The sequence below is a fragment of the Gorilla gorilla genome, chromosome 3, assembly GCF_029281585.2.
Source record: "Gorilla gorilla gorilla isolate KB3781 chromosome 3, NHGRI_mGorGor1-v2.1_pri, whole genome shotgun sequence".
NCBI lineage: Eukaryota > Metazoa > Chordata > Mammalia > Primates > Hominidae > Gorilla > Gorilla gorilla.
This window is the reverse complement of record NC_073227.2, coordinates 161,345,188-161,366,392: the sequence shown is the minus strand read 5'-3', so window position 1 is coordinate 161,366,392 and position 21,205 is coordinate 161,345,188. Positions and strand designations below refer to the sequence as shown.

The 21,205-nt window shown below is 41.2% G+C and overlaps 1 protein-coding gene across 2 annotated transcripts; it reads left to right on the top strand.

The window, feature by feature from the left end:
- Window positions 1-9,558: 9,558 nt before the first annotated feature.
- On the top strand, window positions 9,559-19,170 carry UCP1 (uncoupling protein 1). 2 transcript variants are annotated; one of them, XM_004040417.5, is made up of 6 exons: window positions 9,559-9,932; window positions 10,585-10,783; window positions 15,067-15,267; window positions 15,376-15,477; window positions 16,214-16,394; window positions 18,588-19,170. In XM_004040417.5, the coding sequence occupies exons 1-6, from the start codon at window positions 9,807-9,809 to the stop codon at window positions 18,700-18,702; spliced, it is 924 nt and encodes a 307-aa protein (XP_004040465.5). In that variant the 5' UTR covers window positions 9,559-9,806; the 3' UTR covers window positions 18,703-19,170. The 2 variants fall into 2 exon arrangements, with proteins under 2 accessions (XP_004040465.5, XP_018880701.4); XM_019025156.4 differs by having other exon boundaries at window positions 15,070-15,267; window positions 18,588-19,167.
- The last annotated feature ends 2,035 nt before the right edge of the window (window positions 19,171-21,205 follow it).

The window sequence follows — 21,205 nt, the reverse complement described above, 5'->3', positions numbered from 1 at the left end:
CACTCTGCAAATTGTTTATGTCTTCCACCAAAGCCCAAGTCAGATTTCCATTTGGCTATTTAAATTTTGATTTACCTGCATTTCTTTCTTGTCTCTCCAGATCCCTTTTCTTCTCAACTTGTCTGCATCTTATCTTAATTTTCATTGAAGCATGATTTCTCTTTGGGCTTTCTGCTCCATTTTTCAAAAATCATGTCTTCTTTACATCACTTTTAATATACTACACAATTTTTCTGAAATTTTCCTCTGGCTCCTGAAAAAAGAAGTTATATTTGTTACCATGCTTCTTTTTTTGTTTATTCATTCTTTTTTTGTCGTGTTTTAGAGGTGGGGTGTTGCTATGCTGCCCAGGCTGGCATGCAGTGACTATGCACAGGTGAGATCCCTCTACTGATTAGCAGGGCAATTTTTACCTGCTCCATGTCTGATCTGAGCCAATTCACCCCTCCTTAGGTAACCTGGTGGTCCCATGCTCCCAGGAGTTCACCATTTGGTGCCTAACTTATTGCAGACACCCGATCAGCATAGCACACTATAGTCCAGAACTCCTGGGCTCAAGTGATCCTCCTGCCTCAGCCTCCCAAGCAACTGGGACAATAGGCATGCACCACCACACCCGGCTTATTCATTCTTAACCCAAGGGTGACAGACTCAAGTCTTGCCAAAAGAGGCCTATGCAGCTTGTCATTGGCACTTGCTATGGGTTGAATTGTATCTCCCCCACCACCCCCCCCCCAAATTCATATGTTGAAGTAATAACTGCCAGTACCTTAGAATGTGACCTCATTTGGGAATAGGGTTGTTGCAGGTATAAAGATGAGGTCATCAGGGTGGGCACTATTCCAATATGGCTGGTGTCCTCACAAAAAAGGGAAATTTAGACACAGACAGACACCCAGGGAGAACACCATGGAAAGATGATGAACACAGAGACTGGGGTGATGCTTCTGTAAGCCAAGGAACTCAAACCTTGACAGCAAACCACCAGAAGCCTAGGGAGAGACACGCAACAGAGTCTTCTCAAAGCCCTCAAGATTTCAATCCCAAAGCCACTCGGATCTATCTAAAACATAAAATTACCTTTGTCACTTCCTGATTTAAAATCTCCTCGTTATTTATGAGATAGGAGGATCAAAGCCCTGGATTTGCTCTGCCTCCTCAGGCTCAAGTCCAGTCTTTTGCTTTCCCCTGCCTTACGTTTTATGGTCCAGAAATACCAATGAGCTTTTGTTTATCCAAACTTACCATGGTGTTCCTTGACTCCTTGTCTTGGTTGTGCCGTCTCATCTGTCTGGCATGACCTCACTCCCACTTCCCATGCCCTCATCTCTTGTCTGGGTAACTCCTTCTCACTCTTCAAGATTCGGATCCCTTCGCACCTTCTTTGGGAAGCCCCCCAGATGCCCACAGCCAGGGCCAGGAACTCTTCTTGTCTGATCCCGATTCACCTGGAGACATCTTTAACATTGTATTTGCCATGTTATATCATAATCATCTACCAATGTGTCAGTATCTCCAGACTTTAGCCCAGGGTATGCAGTGGGTGCTCAACAAATGTGTGTGGAATTAGACATTTATTGAATAAACAATTGCTCCAAGAATGTTGGAACAGCTCTGCCCAATGAATAGATACCCCAAAGGCTGGTCCCCTTCATCACCTACCGAGAAATCTTGAATAAGAATGTTTCTAGCAAAGGATCTAAACACAAAGGGTGCACCTCAAAAGGACAAAGATCCAAAAACATGAGGTGGAGATCATGCCAAAGGATGGCTTCTAAGGTGAACTAAACTCCAAGTACTATATGTCATTATGAAATTCAGCAAGGCAAAGAAACCCTCCAAGAGAGTGATCATAAGGTCATTCTACAGATCGTAGGAAAATAATAGAAAGGAAACTTTACTCTTTTGTCTCTGAGATTCAGACATTCTAAAACAAGTCACATATGTGTTTCCAAGTAATAATTTTAACCACATGAGTAAATGTAAAAGACTGAGCTTTTGGCCAGGCAGATGTCTCATGCCTGTAACTCCAGCACTTTGGGAGGCAGAGGTGGGCAGATCACTTGAGGCCAGGAGTTCAAGACCAGCCTGGCACCATGGCAAAACCTTGTCTCTACTAAAAATACAAAAATTAGCTGGGCGTGGTGGTGCGTGTATAATCCCAGCCCAGCTACTGGGGGATTGAGGCAGGAGTATCACTTGAACACATGAGCCCTGATTGTGTCACTGCACTCGCCTGGGCAACATAGTAAGACCCTGTATCAAAAAAAAAAAAAAAAAAGAAAGAATTAAAAAAGAGTGAGCTTTTATGGAATTTTAGGCACACAAATATATTTGTACACCTAGGTGTTTTCTCCCTCTGCTTTTCCTTCAGACGAAGCACGCTGGGCAGCTCAGATGTGTGAATTCCCTGCGGGAGGTTCCCCATTACCTGCTCACCATATAATGCATTTCACTTACTGTATAATAGCTCAAACAACAAAGTGAAAACTGTTGAAGGTAATGATTTCTTTTCTGTATTTTGCCCTGTTCCGTCATGCTGTAGATGAAATAAAATCCTTCTTTGTCCTGGTGTGGGAGTTTCATCTTTCCCAGACACTCAGGATCAATAGACGGACACAGGAGGGCCTGCAGGGGTTTGTTCATAGAGGCAGGGCGCTGGCTGAGAAGGCCTCCTGGCTTGTCCCCTGGCTTCCACATAGTGCTGGAAATAGGCAGATGACCACAGACATCACAAAGAATGCTTCCAATGTAACCTCAGTTCATCTTTGCTCCTTCCCCCACTGTCTGCCTCACATTCACTCTAGGGCTGCAATTCTTCACCTTTAACCAAGTCCTTTCTGCCAGGCAGGATGCACCACTCTGCAATTTCCATTTATCCGGGAGATTAGAAAGAGGAGGGACCATGGAAGGAGAGGGCCCTGTCATTGGGCTGTGACCTCTCACCTGGCAGCCATGTCCTCATCTGTACAGGGGCCCTATAGTCACAGCATAACAGGAGCCTTGAGGCTTATTGTTAGCTGGAATGTCCCCATTTCACCCTCAGACCGTTCCTAAAGGGATCTAGGAGCCAGTCCTGCCACACCTCCCTGCATAGAAACTGTGTCCCAGCGTGGGTCACAGAATTATGGACTCGTAGGATCTCAGGATGTACGGGGCCTTTTTATGTTTTTTAGTGAAACCCTTAGTTCAATCTTTTGGTTCCCTGCAACAACCTACAAAGCGGTCATCCAAACTGTATCAATAGAAAATATAATTATAACTATCACTTATTATGCCCTTTCCAGGTGCCACTCTAGTTACCATGCTAAGATCTTTACCAGTATTCTTTAATTGCATTTTCACAATATCACTATAACAATAATTACTGTCCCCATTTTATAGACAGGAAAACAGGAGCTTTAAAAGATTAAAGAAGTTGCCTGAGGTCACATAGCAAATGGCATACTCAAATCTATATCTTTCTGACAATAAATCTAATGTCTGAATGAATACTACATCAAACTGCCTGAAATGTAATACCTGCATTGATAGAGAACTCATTACCCCAAATAGCATCACATACTATCTCTGGATCACCATTTTTACACTTATCTAGAATTTGCCCACCTGTAGTTTCCACTCTTCGGCACTAATTATTTTGCTTAATTGCATACAGAACAAATCTACCCCGTCCACTGGCTATGCCTTCAAGTTTCTGAGAACAGTAATGTCCTGTTCGGTAAGTCATTTTCTCCTTTTCACTCTCTGGTCCTTCCACGGGGTTTCAATCCCCATACACCTCGTTTTTCTAAATTTCATAGGTCATTTTTCCTATCTCTTCTACCAGGTTCTACTGAAGATGAAAAAAAGTGCTTTTTTAAACCGAAAGTATTGCAATGTTTATTTTGTCTTTGTAAGTTCCTTAGTAATGTATACAAATCAAGTAAAAGATATATGTTGCATGTGATATTTTAACTTTTGATATGACTTATTGAAAAAATATATAAGGATACATAGCCATTGTGTGTCTTCAAATCATAGGAAAGTATCATGTCGCGAATGTATTGGGAAGGCAGTTGGGGTATCACGTAGTAGTTGAGAGTTAGGGGGTCAGGCAGATCGTCAGTGTACCATTTACTGGTTCCGTGACCTAGGAGAAGTTATTTAACTTCTCTGAGCCTCTAAGTTTCCTCATCAGTGAAGTGGGAATAACAATAATATATGCCTCCAAAGGCCGCAATGAGGACTAACTGTGTTAAGTTTTGTAAAATGCCTAAAATATTATAGTGTCTGGCACTTGTTCAATGCTATATATTTGTTAAATACATGACATGAATAAATCTTTCATTGAGTTATGAGGATTAGGTACATCAGGTGCTTAGCATAAAGAGTGATTTATTAATAAGAATAGGCTCATGATGCAGGAATATTCATCACATATGTAAATAATCTGAAGCTCAGAGAAGTTAAGTAATTTGGCCATGCTTACCCAGTCAGTTAGTATCTTAGTGAGAATTTGAACATGGGCCTCCTGGTCTCTTAATCACCATGCTATACCACTTATATCAGCATAGAAATGGAGTATTTTCTCCTTAACGCAGAGTTTGATAGTCTTTGTCTCTTTGTATTGGGCTGGACTAAGAAAACCCAATCCTGTCCTCTTTCTACTTTTTCTCTGTTCCTAAGAGCACTCCCCTTTCTCTGTTGTATATCAGTTCCTAATGGTAGACACTTGAGCACCACTATTCTGTACAGCTCTCAGACAATCCCACATCTAGATGCCAAGCTGAGGTTGGCATTCTCACTAATTTGCTGTTATAAATATTAAGCTATCATAAGCGTTAGCCTACATATGACTCTTTCATATTTTAGTTAATTATTTTAGGGTAGAAATCCAAAAGTGGAATTACCAGAAGTGGATATAGACATTCTGGCTGGGTGTGATGGTTCACGCCTGTAATCCCAGCACTTTGGGAGGCAGAGGCAGGCGGATCACTTGAGGCCAGGAGTTTGAGATCAGCCTGGGCCAACACAGCGAAACCCCATCTCTACTAAAAATACCAAAACTAGCCAGGCATAGTGGCACATGCCTGTACTCCCAGCTACTCAGGAGGCTAAGGCACAAGAATCTCTTGAACCCGGGAGGTGGAGGTTGCAGTGAGCTGAGATTGTGCCACTGTACTCCAGCCTGGGTGACACAGCTAGACTCTGTTTCAAAAAAAAAAAAAAAGAAAAAGAAAAGAAAAAAAATAGACATTCTCTTGGCTCAGTGTATACTGCCAAATTGTTTTCCAAAAAAATTGTGTCAATGTATAACACCATCACTAATATAGTATTGATATTATGGTTATTACATTTCAAAATTCATAATTTGTAATTATAACATTCATAATTTATTAATATTTATAATATTAATGTAAATGCATATTATATATAAATGTTATAGTAATTATAACTTTGGTAGTGACAAAGTATTAATTTATTAGGTGAAGTATATGCTTTTTTATTAGTGATAATAAATACATCCTCTCTCCCATTATAAAAGTTTGTATTTCTTCTTTTAGAAATTGATTCTTCTGTCATTTGCACATGTATCTGTATAACTATAACAGGGTATTTCCCAGTGGTGGCTAATGAGAGAATTATGGGAAAGTATAGAACACTATTCAAATGCAAAGCACTGTATGATTTTTATTTAATAGGAAGACATTTTGTGCAGCGATTTCTGATTGACCACAGTTTGATCAACTGCATTTGTTAATGTGTTCTACATTTTTAAAAAGGAAAGGAGAATTTGTTACATTCAGAACTTGCTGCCACTCCTTTGCTACGTCATAAAGGGTCAGTTGCCCTTGCTCATACTGACCTATTCTTTACCTCTCTGCTTCTTCTTTGTGCCAGAAGAGTAGAAATCTGACCCTTTGGGGATACCACCCTCTCCCCTACTGCTCTCTCCAACCTGAGGCAAACTTTCTCCTACTTCCCAGAGCCTGTCAGAAGTGGTGAAGCCAGCCTGCTCCTTGGAATCCAGAACTACTTTCAGAATCTTGAACTTCTGTGACCCCTCAGGGTCCCCTTGTGTGAAGTTTTGGACGTCAGCTTCTCCTGTGACCCTTAGAAGTCACTATTGTGTCTAGCACATCCCAGGTGCTCAGTCACCATTGAACTACAGTCATACTATCTCCTGGCAAAGGCTCTTAACTGTCCATGTTAGCCTGATATTAATATCCCGGAAGCTTATACTGTCGTTCTTCCTTCCAGGCTTAAATAAGGCAGCCCCTTTATCCTGTCACAGGTCCTCTCTCCCTACCTATCCTTACCTGTTTTGGATAACAACCTTTCTTATTTCTAATCGATTTATTTATTTCTCGCATTTCCTTCCCTTCTCATAGTTTTCCTCTCACTTTCTCCTCTAGTTTGTCATACTCTGGCTTTAAAACATGCAAACATGTGCCTTATGGGGAAAAAAAGACAATTTTAATTTACCTTGCTTCTTCTTTACAAATGTATTGTGGCTTCTTCTTATAGTCCAAATCCAAAACTCTTTACCCACCCACTGCCTTGAACTCCTTCCTCATTGTGAAAGTAGGATGGGGCAAAGAGAGAATGCATGCCCCTCCCAACTGCTCAAACAAGTAAAGGTGCTGTTACAGTTATCTTTTGCTACCTTAATACAATAATTATTTTATTATATCTCACAATTTTATGGATCAGGAATTTAGACTGGGCTCAGCTAGGCGATTCTTCTGCTTTACTGACATCATTGGAGATCACTTGGTGGTATTCAACTGTCAGGTAGGCTTATCTGGAGGGTTCAAGATAGCTGTACTCTGGTGCCTGGTGCCTTGGTAAAGAGTGATGACGATGTGGGGCCTCTCCAGCATGAACAGCCTCAGAGAAGTTTGCTTTCTTACATGCTGGCCCAGGGCTCCAAGAGCAAATGTTGCTGTGAGTAAAGCAGAAGACACAAGAACTTTTATAATCTGGTATCAGAAGCCACATGGCATCAGTTCTGTATTATTCTATTAGTCAAAGCATTCATAAGCCTGCCAGATGCAAGGGGAAGGCATATGTACCCTCATCTTTTGATGGGAGGAATGTGATGGATTTGCAATTATGCTTTAAAACTACTACAGACAGAACCACTGAGAAAGATTCATGGGTAGCTTCGGGGTGAGGACTGGGAATTAACCTGTTGATAGCAGAGGTTCACTAGAGTCAACAAGGAATAAGGTCTCCTCTTGTACACTTTAGTCATACTATACCAACATTCTTAACCACTGCTTAGCCATCAGCCTCACAACATAACAACTCCATCATAGTTGTACTCCCTAAGATCACCAACAATGTTAGAGTCAAATCTGGTAGGTTTTTCTTTGTTTTTGTCCTCCTGACATTTTTTCTAAATTTGACACTGGTCAGACCCAATTTTTCTTTAATCATATTCTTAAATACCAGTTCTATCACTGGATATGTTACTGTTTCTTGTTCTCACTCTACCTTTGACAAAGCCATTCTTTCCAGACTATAACTCTGGGTCTGGGTCCCCCTGTGGTTTGGCCCTTGAACTCTTTTCCTAGTCCTATTTGACTAGCCCCATTTTCCCGTGAAAAGCATGCCCCTTTCATTGCATCCATATCATGACTACCAAATACCTCCTCTATTTCTTCCTCTTTTAGCATGTTAAATGCAGCTTCCTAAGCTCTCTATCTAGATATCAACAGTATTCTCTCCAAATAATTCTAAGACTTTAAAAATTGGTTTAATCTTCTTACCCCTAAAATCACCCCCCTTACCAACTGCCTCATGACAATCGTTAGTACTGTCACTGAGCTTGCAACCCATGTTCTTAAACATAGAGTAATCTTTGACTCCACATCTAATCATTCATAAAGCTGTATTGTCTATCAAATTAAATGTGACATTTATGTAAGAGCACTTCATAGTCTGTAAAGCACTACACAGGTGATAACATGAATCTACACTCATAATGGATTTGCAGGCTCTGCTTCTCATTTGGCTTCTACAGCCTCATCCCTCACCAACTTCTTGCCCTACCTCTCTCTTTCTTCCCCATCACCCAATTTCCCAGTCAGTCAGGCCAACAGAATGCATTCTATATACGCGACTTGCTTTCCCCAACATCTTTGCCTGTATGTATGCCACTTATTTGCCTCAGTTGATCTTTATTTCAACAAGTGTTTGCAGAGGAGAAACCTCACTGGCTCCTTCTCCTTTCTATTTGTTTTTCAGAGGCTACCCGTCAGGTCAACATTGCCTTTTTCAGGGAAGCTCTGCAAGCCTGACCTCCCTTGGAAATGCCTTAGGACTGGCTTCTTGCACAGTACACAACCTTTACTTATAGAGGGTTTGGAGATTATTCTTTATTCATGTCTTATTTCTCCTGCTCCTGGAGGAGATGACTCTGACTTCCACTGACTCTTTTGGGGGGCTTAAGTCAGGGTTGAGTACCAGAGGCCCTAAATAGCTGGATGTGGATTCTGGTAATATCAAATCGATCTTTGGCTTATCTGAGAGGTTCTGGAAGCTGGGACCTGACCTTGTCCATTTCCCTCTTTCTCCAGTTTCCTATTATTTCCCACTGTTTTTAAAAAGTTTTTTGTTTTCTTAAGTTTTCACAAGAATAAACATTGAAAATAAAATTTGCACAAAGATCGAACTAGGAAAGGCCACACAACCAACACATATTACATCATTATAGGTAAGTTAGCAGGGAGATTTCAGACCTGGGCTAGCTCTGGAACCACATTTTACACTGTTGAAAATAAAAGCTGGAGTACAGATGACTTTCCCAGGTTCACAGAGTTGATAAGCTGGAGAGCTGCACCTGGAGCCAAGCAACCTGCCCTGTCATTTCCACTGCATCCTCTAAGAAACCTAATTAGAAGGAACAAGTGGTATCTCATTTTGTACCGCGCTTTAGCAATGTACTGTTTGCTTTCTAGTGTGTTTATTGTCTCGTTTGACATCTTCTCTCAAAAAGTGATGAAACGAAACGCTTTTTTTTGACAAGTTCAGAGTGTTCTTTGTTCCTGTGTGGGATTCTTCCAAGTCTGAATTTGGTAGTGGGAAGAGAAGGAATCCGGAGGAAGGAGGATGAGAAGTTTAAAGGAGAGGAAAGGGAAGCAGAGAAGGCCGCAAGGGGCCTGCAAGATGTCTGGGGAGTTGGAGGAGTGGGAGAGTGCCCCGCTCTTCCTTCTGGGAGAGCTCCAGCTAGGCAGGACCTTTCACCAAGGCTCTGATATCGTGCTGGTTTCCGAAAGCCCCAGCCGAGGGTGTGCAGCCAAAGGGTGACAGAAGGTGAGGCACGTGCGGGGGCGCGGGTGCTGACCGCCGTGGCGCGCCCTCCCTCCGACGCGCGGTGTGCGGGGCGCAGACAACCAGCGGCCGGCCCAGGGCTTTCGGGGAGCGAAGCAGGGCTCCCGAGGCACCGGGCGAGAATGGGAATGGGAGGGACCCGGTGCTCCCGGACACGCCCCCGGCAGGTCCCACGCCCGGGTCTTCTGAGACCTCGCGCGGCCCAGCCCGGGAGCGGCCCAGCTATATAAGTCCCAGCGGAAGACCGGAACGCAGAGGGTCCTGCTGGCGCGAGGGTGGGGAGGAGGGGACGCGGGGACTCGGCCCCCAACACCGCGCTCCGTCTGCAGCCGCCGCCTCTGCACCGCCGCTGTCCGGCGGTCGGTTCAAAAAACAGAAATCGGGTTTGCTGCCCGGCGGACAGGCGTGAAGAGCAAGGGAAAGGAACTTCCTCCACCTTCGGGGCTGGAGCCCTTTTCCTCTGCATCTCCAGTCTCTGAGTGAAGATGGGGGGCCTGACAGCCTCGGACGTACACCCGACCCTGGGGGTCCAGCTCTTCTCAGCTGGAATAGCGGCGTGCTTGGCGGACGTGATCACCTTCCCGCTGGACACGGCCAAAGTCCGGCTCCAGGTAGCTAGGCAGAGGGGTATGACAAGGGGTCTCAGGGCAGAGGGGACGCTGTTGCGTGCATTCCATTTATTCTCTGCTTTGGTGTAACCACTGTTTCTAGGTAGGGTAGGTGACCTTCCAAAGCAGTCTGGCCTTGTCCCAGGGCTGGTGCTTTAGGATGGGAAACTGGAACTTTTTCTGGGATTAGCTGAAGAACCACCAGGGCCACAGAGAATGGGTTGACCATGACTACTACCAAATTCTCCCAAAATTTAGGGTGCACTTAGTATTCTAAGAGCTGAGAATATTGGCCTCTCCTGAGTTTACTAGTCAGGTGCTTTTTCCTTTCTTTGATTCTTCGGGGGTTCTGTCCTATCCTACTGCCCTAGGGGTTCTGGAGAGTTCCTGGGGAGGGGGATATTCAAAATGTGCATTGTAGCCAGCCTCCCCCCATCTGCGCGTGCGCGAACACACACACACACACACACACACACACACACACACACACACACAGACACACACACACACAGACACACACACACGGTAGAGGGAGGTGGATGGAAGAGGGATGTTGCTGAGAAAAGAAACGGAAAATAGGAACACAGGGCGAAATCTTGGCTTAAGAGTGAACTCAATTTCGCTCCCTTCTGTTCTGCACCTTTCTTATTTCCAGGTCCAAGGTGAATGCCCGACGTCCAGTGCTATTAGGTATAAAGGTGTCCTGGGAACAATCACCACTGTGGTAAAAACAGAAGGGCGGATGAAACTCTACAGCGGGCTGCCTGCGGGGCTTCAGAGGCAAATCAGCTCCGCCTCTCTCAGGATCGGCCTCTACGACACGGTCCAGGAGTTCCTCACCGCAGGGAAAGAAAGTAAGCCGTGAGCGTTCCTGGGAGGGGCAGAAAAGCCTTGGGCTCCGCTCTGTTCCAAAAAGTGTAACACACAGAGGAGTGGTTTTCATAACAAATTGGCGAGAAAACATTCATATTTGAACTCTCCCTTCCCCAAATATTAGCTCATTGTTCATAGAAAGAAAAAAGTATGCAAAATCGATTTTTAAGATGCAGATTTATACTTGTAAAAGTCACCCAGTCATGGAAGTTTTGTGCCCAATGTGGATCTCCATCTGGAGAATATGGGTGGGCTACAGAAAAATGTTTAACTTAAAGTTCTCCAAAGAGGGAAGTATATCAGAAACATCTATGGAGCTTGTCAGAAATCCAAACGAGGACTACCATGGTCCTCTGAGTCTGAATCCTCAGGCTAGAGACCAGAGTGTCTTTCCACAAGCTTCCCTCATCATTTGTGTATGCAACAAAGTTCAAAGCCTTCTGTTTGAAGCAAAGAAAGCCAGACTTTATGAAGAGAGTTGAAAGGACAGGAAAAGACATATTTCCTCTTAGGAGGTTCCTCATCAGGTCCAGGAAAGACCAGAGCAGAAAAAGTGGACCAATGCTGTAGGGAGTTTGTTTAGGGGAAAAAGAAAAGGAAACATATTTCCTGAGTGCCAGTGCACTCTAAGAATTCCTGTCACTTTAGGTAGCATTTATTTGAGGGCTTAACTATGAACCAGACATTGTTCTAAGTGCTTCAGATACATTATAACTGGAAGGGTATTAGTACCATTATCCCTTGGCAGATGGGAAAACTGAACACAGAGCAGATTCATCACTTGCCCAAGGTCACACAGCTGGGAGGCGGCAGAGCCAGGGTTCAAACCCAGGCAGTCTGGCCTCGGACTCCAGGCTCCTAACCCTGTTCTCTACTGCCTTCTGCACTTCTCATATGATTCTGCCCATCATTCAAACCGCACATCACTGCTGTGAGTAAAAAGTGTTAGCCGAATATCAGGGCAGTTAAGTAACATGCACAAAATCACACAGCTAATCAACATCAGAGGCACTTTCATGTGGAGCAGACAAGCCAGAGAGAAGATGTGCTGATGGCAAAATGAATACATTAAGTGAAATCCACCTTGTAGATTTTATCATTTCTGCTGTGAGTAACCTTCAATACTATAATTTTATGGGATAATTTGTAAATATTGTCTATACAAATATGTAAGTTATATTTATCCACACAAGTATTTTCAAAGTGAAGATAAAGTCTGAATGTTACTAGATCAAAACTGCATTTTGATATTTATAGATGTAGCAAGAGAGGAAACACAAAGGAGGTAAAGCTGCCTGGTCAGGTGGTTTTCTTCACAGATTGACTGTTCTACCAATTGTTGTGGACTTTGGGCACCAAATTAATAGGATATATGTTGGCAGTGTTCTATGTTATATAGATTCAGTTTATTTAGTAGGCTTTATTGAACTGCCATGTGCCAGTAACTATGTTAGATGTTTAGATGGCAGATGTGTCTCTAGACAGAGCTTACAGTTGAGAGTATGGGGTGTGTGGGGAGAAGTGAATAGATGACTATATTCCATGACACATGCTGTATTACAATACAGTCCTACTTCACTTAACGATGGGGATACATTCTCAGAAATGAGTTAGGAGGCAAATTGGTTGTTGAATGAACATCACAGAGAGCACTTACACAAACCTAGATGGCATAGCTGCACCTAGGCTATATGGTATAATCTATTGCTCCTAGGCTACAAACCCGTGCAGCATGTTGGTATTGAATACTACAGGCAATTGTTACATAAAGTTAAGTGTTTGTGTACCTAAAAATAGAAAAGGTAATGCATTACACTACAACCTTATGGGGCTGGGATGTCACTAGGTGGTAGGAATTTTTCAGCTCTGTTCTAATCTTATGGGACCACCATCACGTATGCAGCACATGACTAACTGTAATTACAAGATGGTGGCTATATTAAGCAGAACTAGTTAACCTAGCCATGGAGGCATGGTCCGTGAGATTTTCCTGAAGAGTTAATGTCTGGATCAATTCTGGAAGGGCCAGCAGGAGTACTCCAGGCAAAGGGGTGAGAAAGGACCTTCCAAGTAGAGTGAAGTTCATGTGCAAAGACTCAGTGAGGAGTAGAGTGAACATAGCACAGGGAGGACATGTTGGTGAGGAAGGAGGGGTGAAGCCACAGAGACAGGAGGGAACCAGATGACAGAAGGCCTTTCAGGCGGTGCTAAGGAGTTTAGATTTTATCCTTACAGTGGTGGGAAGTCATTGTAAAAATATTAAGCAAGGGAGTAGCATAAACAATTTACATTTTCAAAAGATCACTTTGGCAGCAGATAGAGTATATATGTAAAAGGAGTAAGAAAGAGGTAAGTTAGAAAGCAAGAAATGATCAGGGTATGCCCTAAAGCACTGGCAATAGGGAAAAAGAGATGTCAATCAGAAAGATTGAGAAAATATAATTGAATTGACTTGGTGAACAAATAGAAGTAAGGCATAAGGGACAGGTAGAAATATGAGATGACTTCCAAGTTTCTGTTTAAAGATACCCTTTATTGAGAGAGGATGTATAGAAGCTGTCTTAGGGGGAAGACAAGAAATTTGGTTTAGGCCATGTCAACAGGTAATGGCCAGTAGGCACATGATTCGGTTTATTTAGTGGGCTCCTTTTAGGAGAAAATTCTGGGCCAGATTCCAGGAAGTCACAGCAGGGACTACCAATAGCGTCAAACAGCAGAGAGTGTGGAAAGGACTGAAAAGTGATCATTGTACATAACAAATAGAAGCTCACTGATTTTCTAGCAAAAACATCTTCAGCAGAGTAGCGTGGTATAAGCTATATTGCAGGGGACTGAGGAAGAAATGGGCTCTGAGAAGTAAAGACAAACAATATGTTTTGTAAATAAATTTCTTTTAGTTCTTAAAAAAAAAAAAAAAAAGCCTCTTTTCCAGGAAGCTTGATTGGGAAGTGAAGAGAGGGATTTGAAAGTTGGAGATTGGAGGATAGGATGAGTAGTACATCAAGATACACTACGTTGTAGTGCAGTGCATTACAAATGTGAGCTAAAAGTGAAGGCATTTGTAATCATATGATATTGCTAATTAAAAGACAGCTGTCAATCATATGCCCAGCCCCTGGTAAAGCATGATGAGAAGAGTACAATCATGATAGTGATTTAAAAATTGCTGCCAGTTTTGTGGATTTTCTTTATGCTAGACAGTGTAAGCTCTTTATCAATATTATTTAACTCACACAACTCTAAGAGGTAGATATTATTATCCCTTTTTGACAAATTAGGAAACAGAATTATAATGACTGAGAAAGTCTCTGCTGAGTAAATGTTACTGAACCTTAATTTTATGTTTACTTAATGATAGAAATGAATATTGGGCTTCAAGACTATTTGTATTTAATGATATCTGTCTTGAGCAACATAAGCTAATTTTTTCAAAATTTTAAGACAAAAATCACTTTCTTCTCTCCTGTCTTCTTATTTTTGTTCCCTTCACATGTTGTAGCCTAACACTACTTGATGGCCCATTTTGGTGCAGTTTGTCCACTGGGCTTCTTCTAAGGCCACCAAGTCCCATAATTAACATGATCATTCGTGGGAGAAAGATCAAGCCTCATTGGTGATGGGTGCCTCCTCACAGTCGGATAATACTGAAAAGAGAGCTAAATGTGGGAAAGAACCAAGCTGAACACAGGAAAGAATCAGGCCACTGTGAAAATAAGCATTGTGTTTTCTTGTTCCTTGAAAGTCTTCATTTTTAAAAAATTTCAGACACCTGAAGTTTTCTAGCCTTACTCTGAGTTGATGCACATTTAGTACATGATCAACACATGAACAAGCATTAGAGAAATAGAAAAGCTGTAAGAATACAAAAATATGGGCCAGGTGTGGTGGCTCATACCTGTAATCCTGGCACTTTGGGAGGCCAAGGCAGACGGATCACCTGAGGTCAGGAGTTCAAGACTAGCCTGGCCAATATAGTGAAACCCTGTCTCTACTAAAAATACAAAACTTAGCAGGCTATGGTGGCACGTGCCTATAATCCCAGCTACTTGGGCGGCTGAGGCAGGAGAATCTCTTGAACCCGGGAGGCGGAGATTGCAGTGAGCCAAGATCGCACCACTGCACTCTAGCCTAGATAACAGAGCAAGACTCCATCTCAAAAAAAAAAAAAATACAAAAATATGAACCACTGAAAATTAAAAAGACATGCATGCATTCTAGGTCTTTAATTTTTTTTCTTAATATTTTTTTTTTTCTCTCTGGATAGCAGCACCTAGTTTAGGAAGCAAGATTTTAGCTGGTCTAACGACTGGAGGAGTGGCAGTATTCATTGGGCAACCCACAGAGGTCGTGAAAGTCAGACTTCAAGCACAGAGCCATCTCCACGGAATCAAACCTCGCTACACGGGGACTTATAACGCGTACAGAATAATAGCAACAACCGAAGGCTTGACGGGTCTTTGGAAAGGTAACTAACTTCAAAGTGGGTTTTATAACCACCAAAGCACATACATACAACTAGCAACTTATTGTAAAGTAGAGTTAGTAAACATTTTCTTTTTTTTTTTTCCCCCAGGGACTACTCCCAATCTGATGAGAAGTGTCATCATCAATTGTACAGAGCTACTAACATATGATCTAATGAAGGAGGCCTTTGTGAAAAACAACATATTAGCAGGTAACTTCCCATTTCATATAACAAACACTTCTGCACCTTTAGAATTTCATCTTGGAGCTTCTGCAGCCACCTTATACTCAATCTCTTAACTCTAATAGTTTTCTCTTTTTAAAAATTAAGTAATTTTAAACCATATATAACTTTGTGAGAAGCAGGAAAAGACCAAAATATTAAGTTTAAGAAGTTTTGCCACAACAAAAATATTTTGCAACAAAAATAACAGGCAATTTCATCTTATGTCAGCATTATTCTCACCTAATACTAATATATGGGACTTTTGTTAGAATCTTATTCTTTATACAGCAGAATTCAGGAGGTAAGTCCATCCTGCATACTATATCCAAAAGATCTAGTTATACAAGGAGCTTATCAGTGGTCTCATCCAAAAAGTAATACCATAAGATAGGTTCTTAAAAATAATATTCTAACAACTTCTAGAGACATTGAAATTTCCCTTATTTCAATAAAAAAGTATTAGATGCTCATATATTAGGCATTATTACAGGCCTTAAAGGCACAGAGGAAACTAACAGGTTACTTTCCTAAAGTGTTAACAATCTGTTAAGCCATTTACTCTTTACCTTCTTTTTCTAGTGCAATACCTTTCTTATTTTATTTATTTATAAGACATCTTCATTGACCTACTGTTATCAACAGGTTTATAAAGATATGACAGATAACTAAATTGCAAGCCCCCAAAAGTCTGATGTTGACCTGTTTCATCGATCCATTTTAGATGACGTCCCCTGCCACTTGGTGTCGGCTCTTATCGCTGGATTTTGCGCAACAGCTATGTCCTCCCCGGTGGATGTAGTAAAAACCAGATTCATTAATTCTCCACCAGGACAGTACAAAAGTGTGCCCAACTGTGCAATGAAAGTGTTCACTAACGAAGGACCAACGGCCTTCTTCAAGGGGTAAGATATGATCTTGTGTATCTGTAATGTGTTCTGGCTGTCTGTGTGCTTTGGGACACTCTCATGTCAAGCAACTGACATTTAGCTTACAAGCCTTAGTATATTCATATACTTAGTATTGACTTTTCCTTGCCACAGATTTCTCCAATCCACCAATTCCACTGTGCCAGAAAGTAAAAAGCCATGATATTCAAATTTTCTCAACTTTGATCAAAGGCTCATTCAAGACCAGTGCCTTTTCCATTGGTCCCAATCTGTTGGAAATGCAGACAGTATTTTGCCTTCTCTGGGCAAGAAAGTTATAAAGTAGAGGGAAATCATAATAGAGAGCTATGAGAGAACAAGATTTGATTTGATTTAATTTGATGGACTCAAGTTTTAACATTGTAAAACTAGAGATAAGACACCACCACCAATCTAGAAAAGTGATGCAGAAAAGTATTTGATTTGGGTAATTATTACACTCACCTAGAAACAAGTGTTGTGTAATAGATTACATATTTCCATAATGCAATGTTGTATCGGAAACTACCTTCCTAAGAAAATATAGTATGGGCTTGGCGTGGTGGCTCACACCTGTAATCCCAGCACTCTGGGAGATGGAGGCAGGAGGATCACTTGAGCCCAGACTGGGCAACAAAGCGAGACCCAGTCTCAACAAAAAATGTAAAAATTAGCTGAGTGTGGTGGCACGCACTGATGGTCTCCTGTACTTGGGAAGCTGAGGCAAGAGAATCTCCTGAGCCCAGGAGTTCAAAGTTTCAGCGAGCTATGATTGTGCCACTGCACTCCAGCCTGGGAGACAGAGCAAGGCCCTGTCTCAAAAAAGAAGAAGGAGAAGGAGGAGAAAATACAGTATTAAGTAATCTGTCAATATATTCCACAAGGATTACACTAGTGGTTTAATAATAAAATTCTATTACCTTTTTAAACTATAAGGCCATTCCTCAAGCTTTATAAATTAAGCATGAATGCATCATACATATTTTATCAAAAGTTCCAACTTTTTATAAAACTCATCATAATCTGTACTTATGATACATTAATACAAATGAAGTTCATTATAAAATTAACTTAAAATGGATATACCAGTTATTAAACCATTAACCATTTAATAATTTTATTTTTTTCAAATTTAAAAACCTTTTGGGGAAGAAATACTACAACATGGATGAACCTTGAAAACGTTATGCTAAGTGAAATAAGCCAGACACAAAAGGACAAATACTGTATGATTACACTTAAATGAGGTACCTAGAGTAGTCAAATTCATAGAGACAGAAAGAATAGAAGTTACCTGGGGCTGGAGGTAGGAAAAAATGGAGAGCTGTTTAATGGGTAGAGAGTTTCTTTTTGGGGTGACAAAAAGGTTCTAGAGATGAATAGTGGTGATAGTTACACACAATGTGTATGTACTTAATGCTACTGAAATGTAATTTTATGATTTTTTTTATGCAGCAAAATACCCCACATTGGGAAGTGAAGAGAAACATGTTAAGAGAGTTGAAGAAAAAAATTGGGGCAGAGGGGTGTTTTTTATAGGTTAAACAATAAAAGCCATTTAAACATTAACAATTTCTCTAAGGACAAGAATCGTCAAGATTGAGACAGCACTGATTTCTTGACTCTACTCAATACTTCTTTGGTTTCTCTTCTTCCTTCCCCCTTCTAATAGTTTCCTACCTCCCATTCAGAAAGCAAAGCAAAACAAGCAAAAATTCCCCCTTCCCTCAAAAAAGGAAAGAGTTTTTGAAAAAGTTCATGTCGCTGAAGAGAAGACATGTTTTGGGAGTGAAGGATATTTGTGGATTTGTATAGATGTGATCATCAGGGCTGTGTTGTTTTGAAGTAATATAGGACATCTAGAGGAAAATTTATTTTCAGCAGAGGAGGGAAAGATGAAGAGTAGGTACTTTTAAGCATCTTCACTTGAGGAGTGGCAAAATGAGAAGCATAACCTGCTATAATCACTTTAAGAATTTCAGGCTGAGTGTGGTGGTGTGCAGTCTCTAGTCCCAGTTACTCCAGGAGGCTCAGGTGGGAGGAACACTTAAGCCCAGGAGCTCGAGGTTGCAGTGAGCTATGATTACACTACTGCATTCCAGCCTGGGCAGCAGGGTGAAGCCTCATCTCAAAAATTAAAAATAAAAAAAATCAAACAAACTAATCAAACGATGACATGCACTTTTCTAGGTTGGTACCTTCCTTCTTGCGACTTGGATTCTGGAACTTCATTATGTTTGTGTGCTTTGAACAACTGAAACGAGAGCTGTCAAAGTCAAGGCAGACTATGGACTGTGCCACATAATCAGCTTCAAGAAAATGATGTAACATACCAGTGGGAATCTTGCTGACTGGATCATAAAAACAAACAAAACTTATTCACTTATTTTAACCTAAAAAGATAAAGGAATTTTGGCAGAGAATTTTGGACTTTTTTATATTAAAAAGAGGAAAACTAATGCCTATTTCATATAACTTTTTTTTTTCTCAGTGTCTTAAGAAGGGGAAAGCAAAACATTCAGCATATACCCTGGCAAATGTAATGCAGATAAGCTACTGCATTTGATCATTTCTGGAGTGCAATTGTGTGAATGAATGTGAAGAACTTTAACATGTTTTAATTACAATTCCAACTGGTGGAAAAGAAACTGAGTGAAATGCAGCTTATATTTATAAATACTTAAAAATGAAGTTATTAAAAATATTAGTTTTTATTTATTAACCACAGTTGTCAGTTAATATATTCAATAAAGTATTGCTAATACCTTTTAAAGTTTGTCTTTTGAGATCTATACCTGGGTGTAAGAGTCAAGTTCACCTAGAATACAAGACTGCCCAATAGCAAATGCAGGTCTTTAGAATCATAGTCATGAACCTACTCTGAATGTTATTAGTATAGATTTTTAATGTTTAGAGTCCAGATTTGATGACATCTTTAACAACTTCTAATCTAAGACACTATATTCATTTTGGCAGGATTGTTACTAGAGTCCTGGTATCTGTGCTAGCATCACATAATTTTAGAGCTGGAGGGTACTTCTGGGAAGACAGAGGAACAGTTTGAGATTCCTACTGAGATGAAAACGAATCTTCATGGAATCTTTCAGCAAAGCCAAATTCAAATTCATCATTAGCACCTGTAGTAACCTTTTCAATGCCTACAAACTGCATGCAGAAGAGATAGGGAAACAGTAAAACAGATATTAAAGAAGTTTTTAAGACAAAGCCCAGCCTGATTTTAAGCCAAATCCAAGGATTGGCAGCTTGGATAAGCAGGAAGGTTACAGGCTGCCAGACATCATTCTAGTTCTGTTTTAATCAACTCCACGTTACATTTACTATCAGGGATTCTCACCTCGCCCTCATGCATGTCTTCCCCATTCATTACCCGCAAAAGTGTCTTGTAGCAGATGTCTTCTGTGTCCCATACATACCATTTTGCTCTTTAGTGCTTGCTGGCCTGACTTCCTATTGTCATGTCAGCATCTGCCCTTTTTAGGGTCTCTGGCCACCAGAGCCAGCTTTACTCACCTGTGCATGGCATTCTAGAAGAGCAGCAGGGAAAATAACACAGCCCCAGTGCAGCCCTTAACCACCAATAACTGGTAGTGGTTGGTGTACAAATATCTCAGTTCCCTCAACTGTCAGGTGGAATACCGCTGAGGGATCAAACTGTAGTAACACACAGTAGTGTTTTGCTTACTATGGTTAACTAAAAAATCACAGGGTCTTCATGCATTTGGAAAGGATACTTTATTTCTTACAAAGGGTTACAGCCTACAAGGTGGTCATTCTGCAGGCTAGAAAGCATAACCTCCAGCAAAGACCAGAGGCAGGCACTTCTAGGGAAGGAAGAGTAAGACAGAAATTTAAGTTGAATGGGTTGGCCAAGTATACGTATTCAACAGGCTACAGGTGGCTTCATGAATATTCATGAAGGCAGTCCTGATGCATGCATGTTACACCTTGGGGTGGAGGCTTAACATTTAAATGTATTACAGTTAGGCCCTTTACATGAAAAGGTGAAGCAGTGACACAAAGGCACACAATGCACCATTTCTGTAAACAGGCCAGAGCCAGTCCACGGTGGTTGGTCTCTTATCATGAGAAAGCTACTAAAATCCTCTTGTCCAGTTAAAACTGTACTTATGGCTGGTGGAAAATGGGCTGGAGTCAGTCAACACTTGGTGAAGCTGCAGTTGCTTCAGACACTCAAGGCCAGTGTTTGTTTAGCTGCTCGAGAAAAAGAAAAATCTTGTGGCAGTTAGAACATAGTTTATTCTTTAAGTGTAGGAGTGTGTGGCTTAATCCTGCCTGGCATGTCCTTATATCCTGTTTATAATTTGGCATCTTATAGCTCACAAGTGATATGAATGTGTACACAGAAAATCCAAAAGAATTGGCATACATAATAAGAGTTTGGCAAAGTGGCTAATAAAATCAATATTTAAAAGACTAGATACCTAGATTTCTACATACCAGCAAAAGGAAGTTAGAAAATAAAGCTGTAAAAATGTGTAACAGCATTTTAAAATAGTACCTGGGAATAAATATAACAAAAGATGTGTCATATCACTATGGAGAAGACTACAATGCTACAAAGAATATTGCCCCAAAATGTCTGTTCCCTCAGTCTGTGATCTCTATTTTAACATTCATGCTGGTCAGTTGTGTCTAACCCATCCAACGGAGGGAGTATAACAAAGCGTGTCTGACCTTCCATTCTATCATGGCCAGGAATTCAGTTTTGAGGGTTTCTCTGGGGTCCCCTTGACCAAGAGGGGGTCCTTTAGTCAGTGGGAAGCTTT